At 42.9% G+C, this 22362-nt stretch overlaps 1 protein-coding gene across 1 annotated transcript in view; it reads right to left on the reverse strand.

Annotated features, from left to right (window-relative positions):
* Window positions 1–22362, reverse strand: part of Bicdl1 (BICD family like cargo adaptor 1) — an 83825-nt gene that overhangs the window by 17909 nt on the left and 43554 nt on the right. The window contains exons 3-5 of the mRNA XM_027414210.2: window positions 8117–8233; window positions 5254–5400; window positions 247–426 (exon numbers count right to left, since the gene is read on the reverse strand). Of these exons, the coding sequence (XP_027270011.1) occupies window positions 247–426; window positions 5254–5400; window positions 8117–8233 (444 nt within the window). The remainder of the gene's footprint in view (window positions 1–246; window positions 427–5253; window positions 5401–8116; window positions 8234–22362) is intronic.

Below are 22362 nucleotides of genomic sequence, written 5' to 3' on the forward strand. Positions count from 1 at the left end.
GATGGATTGCAAATGTTGGAGTACCTCCGAGGCCTGGGGAGGGACTGAGCAGAGGACATTATGCACTAGCTGTTCTGCTCAAGGTTTCAGAGGCCATTCAGTGAGTGGACCACTGCTCCAGCCTGTGGATATAGGAGCTCGGGCAGGCACCACGGCCTTTTGCCAAGGGGCAGTACAGTGTTGAAAAGGAGGATAGAGGAGAACCCCAGGCCCACTTCTCCTGCCAGAAAACAGTGACATCAGCACCTGCTCTCGCTCCTGCTCCAGCTCCTCAGCCTCCATGCTTTGCTCGATCTCTGACAGCAGGGACGTGCTGGTAGCAGCAGAGCTCTGCAGGCTCCTTTCCTCTGTGAGCTCTTCCACTTTCACCTGCAGCTGCCGGTAGGACAGTCGTACTTCCTGGAGCTCCAGCTGGCTTTGGTGCAGCTGTGGGAAGAGAGGAAATGCTAGGCACCTTATCCAAATCTCAGCAAGCAGTGCCCAGGACCTGCCCCTGCTGCTAGACCTGTCACCAACTCACAGGAAGATAGAGTCAGAAGGAATGTTTCTGGTTGTGTGGGGGACACAGTCAGCAAGACTCAGCTCTGGGAAATTCTACAGAACTAACAACTCCATCCCTTCAAAAATCTCAGGAAAAAAGTTAAGAGAAGAACCTAGTTATTAAAAAAAAACTTAAGGGGCAGGCATGGCAGTGCACACCTTTAATCCCAACACTTGGATGGCAGAGGCAGGCAGATCTCTATGAGTTCAAGGCGAGCCTGGTCTACAGAGTGAGTTCCAGGATAACCAGAGAAACCCTGTCTTGAAAAAAAAATACACACACACACACACACACACACACACACACACACTCACACAAAAAACATTTGAGGAGGCTGAAGCTGAGAGCGGGGTCTCGCTCAGCAGATGAAAGTTTGTGCTATACAAACCTATGGGACATAGATTTGATTCCCAGAATGAGAGAAGAGAACCAACTCCTGGAAATTGTCCTCTAACCTCTCTGTGTTCCATGGCACTTGGGCTCCCACACTCACACACATAGTAATAAATAAGGTGGAGAGTGATTGAAGAAGACTTGAAATGCCAATCTCAGGCATATGTACACACACATATATGCCTATACATTCATGTATGTGCATGTGCATGCACGCACGCACACACAGACACACAGACACACAGACACACAGACACACACACACACACACACACACACACACACACACACACACACACACACACACACACAGATTTCTCCCCTCCCTCAGGCTAGTGTGGGTGAAGAACTTCCTGGGATTTAAATGTACTCTTATAAAATGGTCTTTCTGAAGCCATCTCTGTTTCATTAAAAAGAGGAAACAGCTGGGTGTGGTAGTGTGCACATGTATTTCCTGCATTCAGTCTGCCATTAGTTGAACACAACCAGCGTTGGGCTGGGAATGGAGCTCAGTGTTCGAATGTTTGCCTTGAATGTCCAAGGCCTAGGGGCCAAGCTCAGCGCTGCAGAGTGGGTTGTGCTGCTTTCTTCCGACTTGCCACTGAGCCACTGTGCCCCCTGCAGACGCAGAGGCTACAGGAAGGATGGCAGCAACTCAGAGCTCTGGTCTCACTAAAGGAGCCAGTGCTTCACAGACTGTAGCTAATCCTCTAGGGGCCTGGAGCCTCACCTTCAACCATCACTGCCAGGAAGTGGCTGGCTAGTGGCTTGGATGAGTCCTAACTAGGAAGGGCTAGAGCCCAGCTGCTGACAGGGTGACACGAACTGGCAAGCTGCTCTGCCTAGCCACTGCTCAGGAACACCTGCTGGATAGTGGGAACTCCTCCAGCTCCAGTTTTAGGAAACTTGGAAGGAAAGAAAAAATAAGTAATACAAACCAGGGTTATAGGAATAAAGAGCCATTCCTAAGAAGCATTCAGCACAATTACAATAGCATGTTAAATGGCAACATGCTTTACAATTATTCTCCAGGCAACTCCACATCCATCTCAGCAGGAGATGTGTGCACAGTTAACTACAAGTTCCCGTGCACTGGATACAATTAGTTCAATTACTCACACACACTCAAAGGTGTTTAATTAATTGTAACAGCAAGAGAACAAAAGGCCATGAGGTGCCTCATTCTCTGGAAAGATGTGCAGAAAAATAAAATCAAACCATCGAAGAGCCTGGTAACTATAGGAACCCTGTAAAAAGAAATAGTATCTAGATAAGCACATGCTTTTAATACCAGCATTCAGGAGGCAAGAGGTAGGTGGAACTCTGAATTTTAGACCACCCTGGTCTACAGAGCAAATTCCAGGACAGCCAGGGCTACACAGACAAACCCTATCTCGAAAAACCAGAAAACAAGAAATAACACCATTGTACAAGAAAGACGGCAGTGTATTTCTACATATGAAAAGGGATGACATGAAAGGCTTCTATTAGTACAGTGGCAAGTTTGAGTTCACAGTACTAAAGTGAGCAGAAATGCGGACATTCTCCTCTCTTGACATTGAGGGGACTAAGATGGTGTGATGGCATATGATTTGCTTACTTGCACAAGAACAGACCCCAGGACCTCTGCTTCATGGGTTATCCCGCAGAGATGAGGGCCTGCATTCTGCTGATGGAATCTACCCACTGCCAGGGTCAGGTCCTTTGCATTTCTGTAAGGAGCTAAGAGCCCCTTTGAAGGACAACTGACTTTTGTTTTGTTTTGGCTTTTCAGGACAGGGTTTCTCTGTAGCTTTGGAGCCTGTCCTGGAACTGTAGACCAGGCTGGCCTTGAACTCACAGAGATCCACCTGCCTCTGTGTCCCAAGTGCTCAGATTAAAGGTGTGTGCCACCACCACCAGCAACAACTGACTTCTTTACTTAGTATTAAAGCAAATTATTTCACTCAGTTCAGTAAGGCCAGATTGGCCACATGTATCTGTAATGCCAGCACCTGAGAGGCAGAGACTGGAGGACCGGTCTCTAAGGCCAGACCTGGTCTACCCATCAAGTTCTGAGCCAGCTAGGACTAAAGTTAAACCCTGTCTCAAACAAAATCAAATAAACAAAAACGTTTAACAAATGCTTGTTATGAAGTAAGTATAGCAGGAGTTTTAATCCCTATTCTAAAGTCTTAAAACAAAAACAAAAAGCCATAGCTGGATTTGATCTGTGGCTTAAAAATCTGTTTTGGGGTGGGAGAAACCAGCACAGTAGGCAAAGGCCCTTGCCACCAAGCCTAATGACTGGGTTTGATCCTTGAGATCCATGTGTTGGAAGGTGGGAAGTGACTAAGAAAAATTCTTTTCTGACCTCTACATGTGTCCTATGGCACAACACACACACACACCTACCTCCACGTGTGCACTGTGACAAGTGCACCTACACAACACATACTGAGAACATACCTTCCCCCATGTGCACCTATACAACACACTCCTCCCCATGTGCTCCATATCATGTGCAGTTACACCACACACACACACACACACACACACACAAATAAATGTATAAAAAGATTTTTGACAGCAGGACCCCAGTCACACAGAAACAGATCAAAGGGGCTCCCCTGCTGATGGAGGCTTTGCCTTTGCTGCTTAGCCTCCTACCTGACCTTCTTTGAGGATTTAAAATCAAGGGATTAAACACATTCCAAAGCCACTGACTCAACATTTTACAAATCTGGGTTAGGAATGCTCAAAGTACTACCTGGGTTAGCTGGATCCCCCCACCCCCTGTCAGTTGAGACCATTTTGGTGACAGGGCTTTCTGGAGGACACTAGTAACTAGTGGCAATTTAAGGAGATTTTACATAAATAGAAGGCACAGACAGAAAGAGTTACACAAGTAGGAAAGGTGAGAATAAATATGATCCTCCATGCTGGGCAGTGGTGGTGCATGCCTTTAGTCTCAGCACTCGGGAGGCAGAGGTAGACAGATCTCTGTGAGTTCGGGACCAGCCTGGTCTACAGAGCTAGTTCCAGGACAGCCTCCAAAGCCGCAGGGAAACCCTGTCTCAAAAAACAAGGAAGGAAGGAAGGAAGGAAGGAAGGAAGGAAGGAAGGAAGGAAGGAAGGAAGGAAGGAAGGAAGGAAGGAAGGACAAAAACCACAGAGGGGAGAAAAACAAACTACTAAATGGCCCTCAAAGAGGCAAACTGCTTAGGTCCAGCTGAGCTAAAAAGGCAGTGACAAGTGTTCTTACTAGACCCCAGATTCAGAAGGTGTTTCCTTTTATTATTTGAGACAGTTTCTATACAGTATAGCCTGGCCTGGAACTAGCTATACAGCCCAGATAAACTCTGAACTCAGGTTTCTCCTGACTCAGCCTCCCAAGTGCTGGGATCACACAGGCATGTACCACCATGTTCGGTTAAAATGTCATTTCACATCAGAACTTCTAAACAGTTTCCCTCTGAACCCAGTGGGGCCTCTGTGGCCTGGTCTTTGGGTAGAAACTCAGCTGGCAGTATTACCTGCCCAACCACTTCCCCACAAGTGACACCAAAGCCATCCACTGTATCTTCCCCATCAAGCCACAGGGAAATAATGCTCTCCTACTCTGTAGGCCCAGCCCAACAAAGCACCTTGGGAACAGATGCTACTTTCTATTTCTAGGGAGACTGGGAGATTATTTTTCTGCTTTGGAGGTTATTTTTTGTCAAGTCTGAGCTTGGATTTTCATCTGAGGCCTGGTAGCAGTTCCCAAACAAAGACAAACATGATTAAGAAGCAGTTTCCCTTAGGGAGGTGAAAAAAGACCAATTAGGTTCACAAAGGGGTTGGCTTGTGCCTTTTCTGGTAATAGGCAGAAGCTGAGAATGTTTTTGCTGGGTTCTGTGGGAAGGTTCTTGGTTTCTGCTCTGTGCCAGCCAACTAAATCCCTCTGCTGGGCAACAGCAGCAGCAGAGAACACTGGGAGCTGAGAACAGAGATCCACAGGCTCCCTTTGAAAGTTTCAAGCAGATTTCACAAATATTAGGTGGTCAGAAGGAGACTCTGAGCGCTCCAGCCATTAACAGCATAGAAAGAACTGTGTGTTTCTGCTCCAGGGACCAGTGCCTCAGAATACACAGAAGAGACACTCTGAAGACAACAAATGCACTTACCCAGCTACAGGCATGGTAGAATCCCCTGGGGGAATTACAAGACCCATGTGGAGATCTCAGAGTCACCTACTTGGACACCAGCAGTGGTACTGGCCTCATGGCCTTTCCTTTTTAGCTAAGCACTCCCACTGACTGGCCCTAGCTCTATGGAATAGCTTCTCTGCCCAGTACCTGCAGGTCTTTGTCATGGCCCTGCCTTTCTAGGATCAGCACCCGGTCCTGTAGCTCCTCCACAGTCCCTTGAAGCAGGTCATTCTCCTCTAAGGTGGCACTGAGCCGATGCTCCAGCTCCCGTTTCCGATCCGACAGCATCTTGATCTGAAACGATGAAGACCCACAGGGTGGTGTGGAGTTCTGTCTGGTTGAGGAAGGCGGGAAGACTAGCCCCAAATATGTAGGTATGTGTCTCTGGGGATTGTGCCCAGAGATGTGGGGTTCATCTTGGAGAACACAGCTGTGTAGTCCTGGGCTGGAGGGCAAGGCCCTCCCCTTTGAAAGCTGCCTGAGAAGGGGTAGGAGTTAGCCCAGGGGAAGCCAGTGTGTGGGCTGCCAGGCAGAGGAAGGATAGTTAGTGCTCTGTAAATTCCAGAGATAAGCCAGAGAAGGCCCCACCCTGCCTGCCCTCAACCCTACTTAACATAGCAAAACCTGATCTGTCTACTCCTCATCAGAAGCACCAGGGAGTTCCCTAAGAGTTGCTGTGTTTTTGCATGCAGGCTCACTGCTGCCTCTCCCTACTGCTGATTCCCTTGGTGCCAACGTTCCAGCTTAAACCCAGGGCCCTGGATATCGAGAAGTGGCAGGGTGCAGAAGGCGGACTCTACATGAGTATGAGATGGTGGCCTCGTGGGTATTTGAACACGTAATCTGTGAAAAGAAGAAAAGATCTCCCTTATGGAAAAGGCTGACTTTTTTTGTTTTTGCCCACTGAAGTCAGTGTCAAGACACATGCATTTCTTTGTAAGGTCTGTCTGCTCTCTTCAGTGTCAGGGAGAAAACTGAGGGAAGAGATGCCCAGCCTTCTCTAGTTTCCATGTTTGCAGGGAGGAAGCTCAGTCAGTGCTCCTCAAGGCCAGAGATACCTTACCCAGGACACCACCATGTCCAGGGGCTCCAAAAAGCTTCCCCAAATAGAACTGGCTCTGGAGGAAGGGAAGGACTCTGAAGATTGTCCCGACCCTGCTCCTCCCTTCTATCAGTTCCCTGTCATACTTAGCTCCCATCCACCTGCGTGCTTGTCAATACTTCCCTGCCGTGGTCAAGATATTCCCCTTCTCTGTGGTCTAGCCTGGAGAATGCCTTAAGGCTCTGCTCTTCCTTGAGTGAGTTCTGGGGACTGAACTCAGCACTTTGCTAGGGGAGAATTAAGTATCTGACTGTTTGTTCAATGTCCCTTGGGCTCTACCTTTCCCTCTGCCTCTTGGCTGCCCCCACTCTGTATTGGAGTTTTGCTCAGGGCACACATATCCTCCCTGGCCACCAATCAATCAGATAGGATGCTGTCCTGGGGAAGTGAGGTATATGGCCTTTGTCCAGAGAGATCAGGTGTCTGTCCAAACAAAGAAATATTGTCTCTCAAGTGTGCACCTGGGTAAGAGAGCAAAGGGGGCAAGCCTTTGGTGAATGGCCCACTATTCCTCTCACTGAAGCAGACTTACCCGTGCAAAGGGAACTTTCACTCTAGTGCTTTTTCATTTGAGTGCCCTCTGACCTTTCAATTCTCCTTCCCATGGATCATCTTTGTTTCCCAGGTTTCCAGTAAAGTAATGAGGTAATATGATTCTGATACATCACTGGCCCTTAAGAAACACTTAATTTTCAAGGTTTCATGAAGTTACTGATTTAAAATGAACATTTCACAGCCTCGTCTTTCAAACAGCAGTGTCACTGGATGAAACCAGGGTTTGGTATTAGGCTGCCAACTTCCTTACCCAACCCCTACAGACCCTAAAACTCGTGACCAGATCTGGCATTAAACCTTCCTGGGAAACTTGTTCCTAAGGGGCTAGAGAAAGTGAACAGGTGGAGCAAAGAGGAAGGCAGGCAACTCGAAGGAGTGGGCACCTGGCAAGGGCGGTTGAATGGTAAGTCATGCACACAAATGGTCACAGACAGGCATGCCGAAACCCCGCTGGAGCAATTGCTACTTACTTCAAGAACCTGCTGCTCAATATCGGTAGGAATTCCAAGGGAAAGGAGGAAAGAAGGGAGTGGGAGGCAGAAAAGAGAAGATATTGACAGACTTTAGGACAAACATCCTCAGGTCACTTACGATGCAGGGAAGGTTTCTCTGGATTGATCACAATGGCTGATCCCCTGACATTCGGTCAGTCTGGTTAGTCATAGGAGATGATGGTCCTAGAGTGGATTAGGTGGGGTCTGCCCTGGGAGAACCCTTTCTGCTGGTATGACTCTTGCCCTGTCCTCGGCATCCACACTGCTGGTAGTACTGTCCCCAAGCGCTGCATTCCTCTTCCCCTGGTCTAGCCAGGGCACACACTCTTGCTGCTACATTCTGTCCTCACATACACTACACCACCACATTTTAGGTGTCATACAAAGTACTCTCAATATTAACTCTCCAAAAAGCCTCACAGAGTAGAACAGAAACTTGTATTTTATAGAAGAGGATAACAGCAGATGCCATTGAGGAGTTAATACTGAGAGTACTTTTCATGACACCTGAAACGTGGTGTACTGATCTAGAATAAGAGCAATGAAGAAGGGGACAATGTCCTTCCCCAGTTTTTGTGTGAGGCTAGCAAGGCTGTTTCTTGTCCACATTATTCAGTAAAAAAGTAAGTCATTTGTGATTTCAACTCCCTCAGCTGTTAACTCTCAACATCTTTATTTTTCCAGATAACAGGCTACCCATAAGAGCAAGGATCAAGCATTCTCCATTTAAGTTCTCACAGAAATGTCTCTTAGATGCTTCAGTACTTTTTATAGAGATCAGAGGGTTTATTCCCAAGTTCAGACTCTTTATCCAAAGACCCAGTGCACAGCATCAAGTGTAGCCACATGGAAGCCTCACCTCGGCCTGAAGGCTCTCCAGCCGGATGATGTGCTGGTTGGTGGATGAATTTTTCTCCCGAAAGTCTTCTCTGAGTGCATGCACCTGCATGGAGAGCTGTCTCTCAACTTCAGATGCCTGCAAGAGAGGAGATGCTTTCAGAGCAGATCAAAGGAAGTGTGCTGTGATTCTCAAGTGTCTTTTTGCACACCTGTCTCACAGCATAAATGACTGCCTAGGTCGGAGGCTGCTTTACTGACCAGAGGAAACAGATCCAGGAAAAGGTAAGCCTTCAAATGTTAGTGAACACCAGAATCATTCTGCACATAGAAGATCAGCAAATACCTACCAAATTAAGAAAGTCTCAATATTTTACCACAATAAGATGGCTATACTACCTTCTGCCTTAGGGTTTTGTTTTGAGACAGGTCTCACTTGGTAGCCCAGTCTGGGCTGACCTCACCTCAGCCCCCAAGTTATAGGCATGGGCTACCACACCCAGTCACTTCAGGAATTCAGCTATGGCTAAAGACATTATTTATCCTTGTCTACTTTTATATCACTTCTCTTCAACATGAACGCTAGAGTTCTCTGTCTTCTATGTTATGGTTTTGGACATTAGTTCTTAAGGACATTCTTGCTAATCACAATTCTCCGGGTACTGCTTGGGGATGAAGACCTTTTCCTTACCCTATTTATTTATTTTCTAGTGTTACAAAAGGTTGTCTGAAACCAAGTCTACTTGGTTATGCATGAACTCCAGTCCTCTTGTGAGGGCCTGATGCCACCATGGAGAGCCCAACCCACTGCCCTATAGAGAGGAGAACTACTGTAGAGAGAACTACAGGGCAAGCAAGACCACCTATGTCATCCTCAGGCTGCTGGAGCTGAGGAGGACGTATGGTTTCTTGGGAGAGATCCCTATACCCTGAAATGGTTAGTATTATTATACAGAGAGCGTGGGGTGGTGATACTGTTGAGATGTCTGGCTAGCTGTGCAGTGAGCCATTCTCCATAATGGGTCTGTCTTAAACAGCTCCTTTCACTTTCAAGAAGTCTGTAATCAGTTGTTTATCTTTATTATTGTTTTCAGTTTCACAAAGTCGCCTCACTACAGAGAGCCACATATAAAGCTTAACCTATCTTTTTTTTTAATGATTATTATTTTACATACTGACTGCAGATTTCCCTCCCTCTTCTCCTCCCAGTCTACCCACCCCACACCTCCCTGTTTCAATTCAGAAAAGGGCAGGCCTCCCATGGATATGAACCATACATGGCATATCAAGCTGCAGTAGGACTAGGCACCTCCCCTCATATTCAGGCTGGACAAGGGAGCCCAGTATAACTAGTAGGGTCCCAAAAGACAGCCAGCAAAAGAGTCAGAGACAGCCCTTTCTCCCATTGTTAGGAGCTCCACAAGAAGATCAAACTATGCAACTGTAATATATACACAGAGGGCCTAGGTCAGTCCCATGCAGGCTCCCTGGTTGTTGGTTCAGTCTTTGTGAGTCCCTATGAGCCCAGGTTAGTTGATTCTGTGGATTTTCTTGTGGTGTCCTTGATCCCTCTGGTTCCTACAATCCCCCACCCCTTCTGCAGGATTCCCTAATGTTTGGCTGTGGGTCTCTTCATCTGTTTCTACCAGTTGCTGGTGAAGCCTCTCTGATGGCAGTTGTGCTAGGCACCAATCTATAAGTATAGAAGGATACAGTTAGGCATCATTGACTTTCCTTCTTTTTCTTTTGCAGCTGTGTTTGATTCTATTCTAGATCTCTGGCTATCCAGCTTCTGAGTCTCTGGGTCCTAGTGTTCCAGGCAGTGTCAGAGGTGGGCTCCCTCTCATGGCATGGGACTCATTGGTTGGCCAGTCCCACAATTTCTACAGCATCTTGTAGGCAGGACAGATTGTAGGTCAAAGGTTATGTGGCTGGGTTGGTGACCCAATCCCTCCAGTGGAAGGTTGCATGGTTACAGGAGATGGCCAGTTCAGGCTCCACATCCCCTATTGCTAGGAGTCTTAGCTAGGATCATCCTTGTAGATCCCTGTAAGTTTCCATTGTTTTAGGTTTCTTCCTTACCCCCAAGTGCTCCCTTTTTCCTGTCATTTCTTCCAGTACTTTCCTCCTCCACCCCCCCAACCTGATCCCTCCTGTTCCTACCCTCACCCACCCCCAGTCTACTCAAATTTATTCTATTTTTCCTTTCCAAGGAGATCCAAATGTCCCCTCTTGAGCCCTCCATATTACTTAGCTTCTCTGGGTCTGTGGAGTGTAACATGACTGATCTTTACTCAGTAATGTCCACTTATCAGTGAGTACATGCCATGTTTGTCTTTCTGGGTCTGGGTTACCATACTCAGGATGGTATTTTCTAGTTGCATCCATTTGCCTACAAATTTTATGATGCCATTGTTTTTAACAGCTGAGAAACACTCCCTGTGTAAATGTACCACACATTCTTTATCCATTATTCAGTTGAGGGACATCTAGGTTGTTTCCAGCTTCTGGCTATTACAAATAAAGCTTCTATGAACATAGTTGAGCAAGTGTCCTTGTGGTAGGATGGAAATTTTTTTTTTTTTTGCTTTTATTGCCTGTGCTTTGAAGATCACATTTTTAAAAATCAAGAATGGCGAGACAATCTACAGAATAGGAAGAGATATGTGCAAATTATTAATCTGAGAAGAGATTAATGTCCAGAATATCTAAGGAACTCAAACAGGTCAGCATAAATAATCTGATTTTAAAAATGCCTAATAATATAATTCTCAACAGAGGGCAGAGAAATACCAAATAAGCATATGAAAAAAATGGTCAGCATCACTAATTATACTAGGGACATGGAAGTCAAAACCATGAAGTAATTACACCACTTGTCATTAAAAAGACAAAAAATAGACTCTCATATGCACCTCTCCCATCTCCATACACACAGGCCTAGTTTCTGACTCTAACTGGCTTTGCCTCGTAAGCCCCTCCCCCCAAACCCATCCACTGCTGCTACTGCCACACCCATAGGCCCAGCTCCAGCCTACAGCTCTGCCTGGTTCAAGTCTAATCAAGCAGCTCACATACCAGCTTTACCTGGCCTAGTTCCAGTCACATAGCTCCCGCAATGGCCTAATCCAAGGCAGTCTAGTATCAGAGACACAACCAAATGAAGAAGTTCACATTCCTAGATCATACCACAAAAATAAAAACAATGTGGAAGGCCAAGACAGCATGTCTCCCATCACACCCATTAGTCCTATAAAAATGTTGCTAAATGAGAACTCCCCAGATGAACTCAGGATACAGAAATGAAAATAATCATAAACTTATTGAAGAATTCAAGGGGTTTAGAGAGAATGTGAACACCTCATTGGATCTCAAGAAGATGACAATAAATGCCTGAGTGATGTCCAAGAAAATACAAATATACAGCTGAATGACATGATTAAGACAATTCAGGACTTAAAAACCGAGTTCAGTAAAGAGAGATAAATATTGAAAACTCAAGCTGAAATGAAAATGAAACTGAAATGAAACATTAACCCCATTATGAAACTCGGTGGGAAGTAAAATGGATCAAGTAGAAGACAGAATATCGGGACATGAAGACTTAGTCCACACAAGTAAAGAAACAAAAAGGAACTGTGGGACACCATGAGGGAGAAGAATCCCAGGTTAATGGCATAGACCATATCTATCTTCAATATCATGGAAGAAAATGTCCCCAACCTAAGGAGAAACACACCCATACAGATACAAGCACACAGAAGATCAAATAGAGAAGGCTAGAAAAGAAACTCCACACAGCATATCATTAGTTAAAATGCGAAACATACAAAGAAGAGTATCGAAAACTACGAGGCATATAAAGAGGCAAACCTGATTTTAAATGGAAGTGTTAAAAGCCACAGAGCCTGCAGCCCTAGAATGTAAAAGACCACCAAACTAGACGAGTACCCAGCACTATTTTAATAGTCATAAGAGAAAGAAAAACTTTCCATGATTCCAACAGGCTAAAAGAACTCAAAGCCAGCAGACCAACACTAAAAAGAATCCTGGAAGCAGTGTTTCAGACTGAAGACAGGAAGTAGAGCCAGGAGACTGCAGAAAGGAAAAAAATCAAAGCTATAATTATTGAAACATAGGAAGTACAACTAAGAACACAAAGAACACATACACACATACACACCAAAACAGAATAACTGTAATCGACCGTTCAATAATAACTTTAAATATTAACAGCATCAACTCTCTAATCAAAGGCACAAAATGGTCAAGTGGACTGACCCATCTTTCTGTTGTCTACAAGAGACTCAGCTTTAGAGATTGGCACTGCTACAAAGTGAGAATCATGGGAAAAGTACTTCAGTCAAATGGGATAAAGAAGCCAGCAGGCACCTAATGTCTGACAAAACAGACCTCAAACTAGAACTAATCAGAACTAATTAGAAACTTCTTTCTAATCAAGGTAACAGTTACCCAAGAGGGTCTTTGTGGTAGTTTGGATGAGAATGGCTTCTGTAGCCTTATGTTTGGATATTTGGTCTCCAGCTCAACTGTTTGGAAAGGATTAGGAACAGTGGTGGCCTTGTTGGATGAGGTGTGTCACTGGAGCACATGTCATGTCACCCCCAGTGTGCCTTCTGCCTCCCGCTTCAGTTGGCAATGTGAATCCTCAGATCTTCCTGTCACCATGCCTCCACTCTGCCGTCACAGATTCTAACCCTCTGAACCATAAGCCCCATCAAACACTTTCTTTTATGAGTTTCTTGGCCCATGGGGCTTTATCACAACAATACAAAGTAACTAATACAACACTATAATCAAATGCAGTGTGCCTAATTTCATAAAAAGTAAGCTACTGGAATTAAAGACATAAATTAACATCAATCCATTAATAGGTGATTTCAATATTCCACTTTCTCTAAAAGATAGGTCTTCTGGACAAAAATAAACAAGAGAAACATCAGAATTATACATCAAATGAATGTAACAGGTATCCACAGAATATTCCACCCGATCACCAAAGGATAATTTGACTCAGCATCCATAGGAAGGGAAGCTTCAAGTAACACAAAACTAATCTTTGAGCTGGGTGTGGTGGTGCACATCTTTACTCCCAGATCTCGGGAGGCAGAAGCAGGCAAATCTCTGTGAGTTTGAGTACAAGCTTGGTCTACATACTGAGTTCCAGGACTGCCTGGGCTATGTAGAGGCAAAAGTATACTGTCTCAAAAGTATCTGACCATAATGCAATAAAATATAAAGTAAACCAGAAAAATCCTCTAATAGGCATACAAACTTGTGGAGATTAAACAACTCATTATTGAAGAAATCAAGAAAGAAAATATTCTTGAAATTAAATGAAAATGAAAACAAAACCTCTGAATACATTAAAGGCAGTCCTATGTGGGAAATTTATAGCTCCAAGTGCCTATATTAAGTTAGAAGGAGCACAAACAAATGACTTAATGATACAACTCAAGAATCTACAAAAACAACAAATCAAAATTCAATGGACAGCAAGAAATAATAAAAATCAGAGCAGAAATTGATGAAATAGAAACTAAAAACAATACAAAGAAACAATGAATCTAAGAGTTGGGTTCTCTGAGAAGATAAACAAAATTGATAAACCACTGGCTCAACTAACCAAGACAAAGGAAGAGATGACTCAAAATAAAAGAATCAGAAATATTAAAACAGACATAAGGAAATTCAGATTGTAAGGGAATATTTTTTAAAACATGTATCCCAAAGCTGGGCATAGTAGCACACACCTTTAATCCCAGCACTAGAGAGGCAGGCAGGAATATCTCTTTTGAGTTTGAGGCTGGCCTGGTCTCAATACTTCCAGACCAGTCAGGGATACACAATGAGACTCTTTCTCAAACACAAAACAAAACATGTATCCCATTAAGCTGGAAAATCTAAAAGAAATGGATTAATTTCAAGATTCATCAAAACCACTAAAGTTAAATCAAGAGGAAAGCAGCAATCTAAATAGACCCATAATAGGGGAGTCAGACAAGCCCAGGCCCAGGTGAATCCACAGCAGAATTCTATCAGATTTCCAAAGACCTATAGCCAATTGTATGCAAACAAAAACAGAAGGAACTCCCCCAAACTCCTTCTACGAAGCCAACCTTGAACTAATACCAAAGTGAGGTAAAGACACAAGGGGGTGGGGGGAAGGAGTTACAGACTAATATCCCTGGTGAACTTACGCTGTTAAGTTTAAATCCTCTTTAGATTAAAAGGGGAATTGTAGGGAGAAATCCTGATTAGAGGTACAACTGACCACGCCCACTTGGGCATCGTCAGAGTTAAGGTAACAAGGGTTTAAGAAGGAGGGAGGCATGCATGTGGCTCTTTCGCCTGGCTGGGCTGACTGGGAAGCATTTCTAGGTCCATCCTGCTCAGGTGCAAACCTGGTCACTGGCTCCCTTGCGTTTACTTTTCCCCAATAAACTATAGTTGATCAACCTATCTCTGAGTCCACTTTGTAAACATCTATAGAATATACATTAGAAGAATGTAACAAAAACAAAGTAACTTTAGGTTAAAAAAATCACATTATCAATAAAGGCAGAAAAGGCCTTGAACAAAATCCAACATGTCTTCATGATAAAAGACCTAGAGAGAACAGACTGGAAGGAGCATAGCTCAACATAATAAAGACTATACAGGGCAAACCCACAGCCAACACCACCTGAATGGAGAAAAACTTGAAATGAACCCATTAAAACCAGAATGAGGCAGGATTGTTCACTATCCTTACTCCTTTTCAATACAGGGCTCAAAGTACTAACTGGAGCAATAAAGCAAGAGAAGGAAATTAAAGACAAATAGGAAAAGAAGAAATCAAAGCATCCCTATTTGCAGATAATATACCAAAGAGATCATATAATTTTCATCAGAAAACATATAGAAAGGACCAACAACTTCAGCAAAGTACAGAATATAGAATCAACTGGCAATAATCAGCTTTTCTACACACTGACATCGGATTCTCTAAGGAAGAGATGATGTTCACACTCCCATTCACAACCTCCTAAAAGAAGAAAACACCAGGAACAAATCTAACCAAAGTGGTAAAGAAACTCTATAATGTAAACTTTAAATCTCTGAAGATTGAGAAAGATACTAGGAAATGGAAAGACCTCCTATGCTCACTGATTGATAGAACCTTGTGAAAGAGAGCATTCTACAAAAACAGTTTACATACTTAATACAATCCCATCAAAATCCCCATCTCATTCTTACTAGAAATAGAAAAAACAAAACAAAACAACAACAACAACAAAAAACCCAACTATCCTAAACTTCATCTGGAACCATACAAAATTCTGGATATCCAAAGCAATCCTGAGCAAAAACTACAATGTTGGAGGGATTACCATTCCAGATTTTAAGATCTATTACAGAGCCACTGTAACAAACAGCATAGCACTATCACAAAACAGTGTAGATCAATGGAACAAAACAGAAGTCCAAACATGAGCACCCATCATTACAGGTATTTGATAGTTGACAAAGGTGGCAGAAACATACTAGAAAAAAAAAAAAAAAAGAGTATCTTCAACACATAGTCCTGGGAAGACTATCCACATGTAGAAGAATGAAATTAGACCCATACCTATTGCTTTAAACCAAAATGAACTCTAAATGGACTGAAGACCTCAGCGTGAATCCTGAAACTGCTAGAAGGAAACAGGCAGTACTACAGAACAAAGGTGTAGCAGCAGACGGCTGGAACAGCAGCTGAGAGTTCACATCTCAAAATCAAGAGGCAAGCTGGGCGTTGGTGGCGCACGCCTTTAATCCCAGCACTTGGGAGGCAGAGGCAGGTGGATCTCTGTGAGTTCGAGGCCAGTCTGGTCTCCAGAGCAAGTGCCAGGATAGGCTCCAAAGCTACACAGAGAAACCCTGTCTCAAAAAAACAAAAAAAAAAAAAAAAAAAAAATCAAGAGGCAGAGAGCACAGTGGGAGTAGTATGAGTCTTTTGAAACCTCAAAGCCTGCCCACAACCGACATACCTCCTCCAACAAGACCACACCTCTTATCCTTTCCAAACAGTTCTACCAATTGGGGAGCAAGTATTCAAGCATATGTGTCTGGGGAGCCATTCCGATTCAAAACCACTGCAGCAACATGTCCCTAATAATTCAACAGTGGCACTTCTATCTTAGCAGTAACCAGTAGCTATCTAATTGAACTTAAGATCCACTCAACAGGAGGGAAATCATGCCTGGTACATGGGTAGCCAACTACCCAAGGCTAGTGAAGTCATGAATCTTAGAGGAAAATCTACAACCAGCATCGTTCCTAACTGCATTCTAAACACTTATCCTTATACCTACAGCTCTCACCCTTCAAAGAAACTTCTCTTTTGGACAGAGACTTTTTGCAGAGAACAAATGATCGAGGGGTCCCAAGCCCCAATGGATACATCGACAGTACAACCCCTACACCTAAGACTCAGGGAAAATTTCTGAAGAGTGGATGTAAGATCTGTAAGAGCCAGAGGGCATGAAATTTGCTGTGAGATTGTGTTTTCTAAAAATAACAGGAAAGCTTCACCCAAATACTGCAACAATATGGTCACCTAAATAAGACCTAACGAGGACAAGGCCAACAGACAAGCTAACGTGGAAGGGGAAATCTCCTGGGGCTCCACCCCTAGACAAAGAACTAAAGGCAACTAAGGAATGCTGAGAACAGGAGAAATAGTCTTCTTCAGGAATGAGGCCCTTAATTGTTTATCCAATACCAAGTGATCAGCTCTGTAATCCTATACCCACAAACAACAGTAAATGGACTCTGTGTGTGCACACGCAGACATATCTATTTGTAATATATGTACGCAACAATAATAGAAAAAGAAGCTGTGAATTTGAGAGGTAGTAAGTCAAGGGGACTTGGGAGGAATTGGAGGAAAGGGAAAGAGTGAAATGATGTGAACATATTTTAATTCAAAACAACTTAAAAATTTTAAAGCTTAAAAAAAAAAAAGACAAAAGATAGCTAGGCGTGGTTCACATCTATTAACACCAACACTTGGGAGGATCCAGAGTCTGAGGTCAGCCTGGTCCCTACACACCAAGTTCCAGGTCAGACTGGGACTACATAGTGAGATACTATCTCAAAAACAAAACAAAAGACAAAAGTAACAAATGCTAGCAAAGAGATACAGAGAGGAGACCACCCACTCACTACTCTGCCACATTCAGGGTGGTGGAGCTGTAAAATGGGAATCAAATCTAGGACCAGCCACTACCATCTAAGAGTGATTTCATCTCTTAGCTGTTGTGAACAGTGACACAATAATCTTACTAGTGCAGATAGCCCACTGGTTTCAGTTATTTTCAATATATGCCCAATAGTAAGACTGTTACGGTGGTCCTTCTATGAGGGGGATTGGACTGTTTTTTGTTCGTTTTTAAATAATGGTTGACCTTACATTTCCTCCAACAGAATGAATCCAATCTTGTTGAGAGTTGACTCCCAATACCTCAAAACAACTTTGATTTCTGGTACCTCAAAAAGATAAAATTAGTATGTATACATAACATAGTACTCAGTGCAAAATAATAAAATTCTGTCATCAGCAATAATGTAGAGAGAACTAAAGTACATTAAGTGAAGCAAGTCAGGTACAGAAAGACAAACATTATACACTTTGACATTATGTGGAAGCTAAAACTTTGATCTCAAAGAAGCAGAAGCAGAGTAGTGAATACCAGATTTTAGCAAGGGTATAGGGAGGAAGAGACAGAGAGAGGATGGTTAATAGATATGAGATGATGTAACAGATATGGGATGATGTAATAGATATGGGATGATGCAATAGATATGGGATGATGCAATAGATATGGGATGATGTAGTATCTAAATGCTCTCAAAAGTCTATACTATTTCTCTTTAAGGTGAACATGTTCATTTTCCCATAAGACATCTGAGTCATGTGTGTTTTTCTTCTGGATACCAGTGGTGCCATTTTATTAATAAGGAAAAATAAAACATTTTTACTTTTAAAAATGGGTAAATTCATATGAGAACATCAACTTAGGAGAAAATATTAAAAAGAAACAAAACAAACTATCGGTAACACCAAGAGATGAAGATCAAGAATTTTAGTGACAATGAAGCTGACCACAAGATGCAAGAGTAACAACCAACATCAGAAAGCTTAGAAAGACTCACTGAGCAACACTGTTTACTTTTAAAAACTTCAACTTTGAAAATATACAAAGTTTCACCTAATTGTGAATGATAAAATATAAGACACAATCTTTGTGTTTGAGCAGCTGGAGCTGCAGTGAACACCTGTGAAATAGCCAATGTAGAACATATTTGTACAAACTTGCAGGTGGTTTAAGCACACAACTAAGGCAAAGTATGGTGATTAGTTTAAGAGAATGAACGAAACATACAGCTGAAGGTCTCTGAATCACTTAACTACCCTATACCTCAAGTTTCCTCATCTGAGAGGTGGTTGATTAACCTGTACCAAAGTCAGCATTAAAATAACAAAAAACTAGGGGCTGGAGACATGGCTCAGTGGTTAAGGGCTGCTCTTCAGAGGATCCAGGTTCAATTCCCAATACTCACATGCCAGCTCACAACTGTCTGAAACACCAGTTCCAGGGGATCTGGCACTCTCACAAAGACATATATGCAGGCAAAATTTCAATGCACATAAATTATACATATATATGCATATATATAATAAAAATATAAAAAACCCACAAGATGTTTGGCACAGATAAAGCATGTAGTATATGACAGCTATTATTATTAGGTAAAACTCTGAAATAGAATACTAGTATTTCCTATAAGGAACATACATAATTTGAAAAGGTGAAGCCTTGGAGAGGATCTGGTCTGAGCTACTAATTTGCAGGTGAGGACCGGAGGTATGGTGTAAAAGATGAACCTATCAGGATATGATGTGAGTCTATGAGGGCCAGGCCAGTAAACTCTTGGCTCTCGTTTCAGGTTCTTTCCTTTTTTGGGGGTGGGGGACAATCAAAAACAAATAGTCATATTCCAGATGATTTTCAGAACTGCTAAGAATACATACTCTAGAATAAAGTCCAACGCCACTAGCTTGTGAATTCACATGAGCTCACAGAGAAGGCCTGATGAAGTTGGTATCACTGTGGTCCTGTTTAGAAGCAGTGTGTAAAAGCCACTGACATTTAGAGAGTGTACACCCTCTAGAGAGAGAGGAGAAAACTGGTCTAACTTTGTTTGATCTGAGCTAATTTTAGAATTGAGTACAGTAGCTGTTCTGTATGGCCACCCTTTGAATCTCCATCGCTAACATAACCTCTCAGTGTCAGAGACCAGCAACAGTAGCAGTACAAGCATTCACTGGGGAAGAAGGGACGGATGCTACTCTGCTTCCATTTCTGAAAGAAGACCATCATTGAGGGTCAGACCTCTGTTGCTAGTTTATAAAACAAAATGGACTTTAGAGAGAAGGGGCTGGAGAGAGAGCTGGCTTAGTAGTTAAGAACACTTGTGGCTCTAGGACTTGTGGTCCAGCACCACACAGTGGCTTACGACCAGCTGTATCTCCATTTCCAGGGGGTCTGATGCCTTCTTCTGACCTCCATGGGCACCAGGCATATGTGTGGTTCACTGCATACATACATACAGGTAGAACATTCACACTCATAAAATAAGTAAATTTTAAAAAAAAAATTAGAAAATATTTTTAAGTGTTCTGAGTACTTATATGACACAATCCTCTGTTAATCTGATGGTCTGTCCTTCACTTAATTCCATATGGATGAAACACTTACTATGCTTTTGCTGCAGATAGAGATAAATTATGGCTGAGTTTTCATGGGATAACATCTTCCAAACTCAAAGAAGAAAAGACATACTCTTTTAAAACAGTTTCTGTACTGTGTAACCTCAGAAAATCTGCTAACTCTGTGCAAATAAATTAAAGCTAGATCCTGCGGTTGTTATTATTGTTTTAATCATCAGCTTTATAAAATGCAGACAAGTCTAACAGATTAACATGGAAACAAGGGCAAATCTTAAACAGCCTGAAGAAGAGCCTAAGGCAAAGGGATTTATGGACGATAGAATTACAGCCCTAACTGCAACAATGCTTCAGGGAATCTAGGCTGGCTTGTCATCTACCAGCCCTGATACAATCAGAATAGAGTAGCCCTAAAATGTCAGGGGTGGGGGGAGATAATGGAAGTCCCCAGAATACAACGTGGTGTCTTAAGGTTGAAAATGTAGTGGACTAGGCTGGGTGGCGATAGTGCTCACCTTTAATCCCAGGAGGCAGCAGCAGGCAGATCTCTGAGTTATAGGCCAGCCTGGTCTATAAAGCTACACAAAGAGACCCTGTCTCGAAAAACCAAAAAAAAAAAAAAGAAAAAAGAAAAAAGAAAATGTAGTGGACTTTCTGCATCATGAACTGTTTATGCAGAGTGGCCTGTAAAACTTTTCAAGATAAACAGAAAGGCTAGGGAAGGCTAAACAACAAAAGATACCTATGGAGCAAACTCAGGGCAGTGGAGGGACCAGGCTGGGGCACATAGAGGTGGTTCTCCCTGGAAGACAAATGATGTCACAGGGACAAGAAAATGATGGTCATGTCTAATACTAAAGAGGAAAATGCAAGTATTTAAATTTTTCTACTGCAGTCACATGTGGACCTAACTAGACCTAAACAAATGGCTAAGAAGTAAACTTATTCTTGGTATTTTTTTTTAAACTAACAGTATAAATGCAGAGACTATGTCTCTAATTCATACTTGCTTCTCTAATAAAAGCAGGTTGTTTGTGTGAGATAAAATTTGAACACTTTAAATGAGTCAGTCCAGCCATGACTGCAGAAAATAGAAACAGGATTAATCTAAGCCCCAGAAATGCCCCTTTAGCAAGGTCCTAGCAGTACCCCCCTGGGGTATTAATGAGCTAATTCCCTCTGATTTGAATGCCTGTCACTGGTTCTGGTACTATTTCTCCTTATAGGTCACCATGGCTCAAGCAATTTGCCTCAGGCTTTGATATAAACTACCCCTGACTAATCCATGGATTTTCTGCTCGTGTTTCTTCCTGTACCTCACATTGCTTCTTTATATGGGAAACTTTTTTTTTCTTTTGGTTTTTTGAGACAGGGTTTCTCTGTGTAACAGCCCTGGCTGTCCTGGAACTCACTTTGTAGACAAGTTGGCATTGAATTCACAGAGATCCACTTGCCTCTGCCTCTTCAGTGCTGGGATTAAAGGCGTGCACGGTACACATGGAAACTTTTAATACTCAGACAACTTCTTCCCCTTAAGAAACCTCCAAAAAAATCCTTTCTTTGACATGGTCATTATCACTTGATAGAAAATGGAAGTTGAAGTTGGAGGGAGGGGAAGAAGACAACTTTGGGATTAGAACCTAGGGTCTCGAGCATGCTATAATGAGCCACACTCCCAGAACCCCTCCTCATTTTGCATCAGGATTATCCTGTAGCTCAGCTATCCTCCGGCCTCAGCCTCATGAAGGACAACATGAATTAGCCACTATGTCCAGCCTGAAATATTTTTTTGGAGCTTGTCATTAAAGAAGCAGAGGAGTATGTGAGTAGGCTATAAATTCAGACTTTGTTCATACTAGAAGTACAGATCATGTTCTGTTAGTCTCAGTTGAATGCAACAAACTGAACCTGAGTAAATGGAAGATAACAAAATTTTGTGAAATATTTTCCATGTCTAAGCAGTGCTCTATTTAACATTTGTTATTTCATTTTAATAACTAAGGATGCTATGGAAGAAGTAGAGTTCATCCTATTTTATAAAGAAACTGAGGCTAAGGCCCAAGCTAATGTTACACAGGACCCTGACCTAGGGGAAAGACTGTCCTCACACTGTCCTCTCGTCAGATTTATGGTAAAAACAAACATCAGATTAATATTTCTTCCTGAATGCTCTGAGATAGCTCTTGTAACTTATCTGAGCTTTGCCTGTGCCTAGAAGCCAGGCTCCTCTATCCCGACTGCCTACTTAACACAGCTGCTTGACCATGTTCAGTGTTTAAAACCTAAACTCCTGACTCCCGGGCCTGCCCACAGATATGCTGCTTCTCCAGCTTCCTTCTTAGCATAAGGTCACTTCATTCTTTCAAGTTTTAGACTGGTCCCACACAGAGATTATCCTTGGTTCCCCACTTCTCATATCCAAACCATTCACCAATTCTGTGAATTTAATCTCTGACAGTTACCTCAGAGGCATACTGAGGTTAAAGAATGAC

Source organism: Cricetulus griseus, chromosome 4, assembly GCF_003668045.3.
Source record: "Cricetulus griseus strain 17A/GY chromosome 4, alternate assembly CriGri-PICRH-1.0, whole genome shotgun sequence".
Lineage (NCBI taxonomy): Eukaryota > Metazoa > Chordata > Mammalia > Rodentia > Cricetidae > Cricetulus > Cricetulus griseus.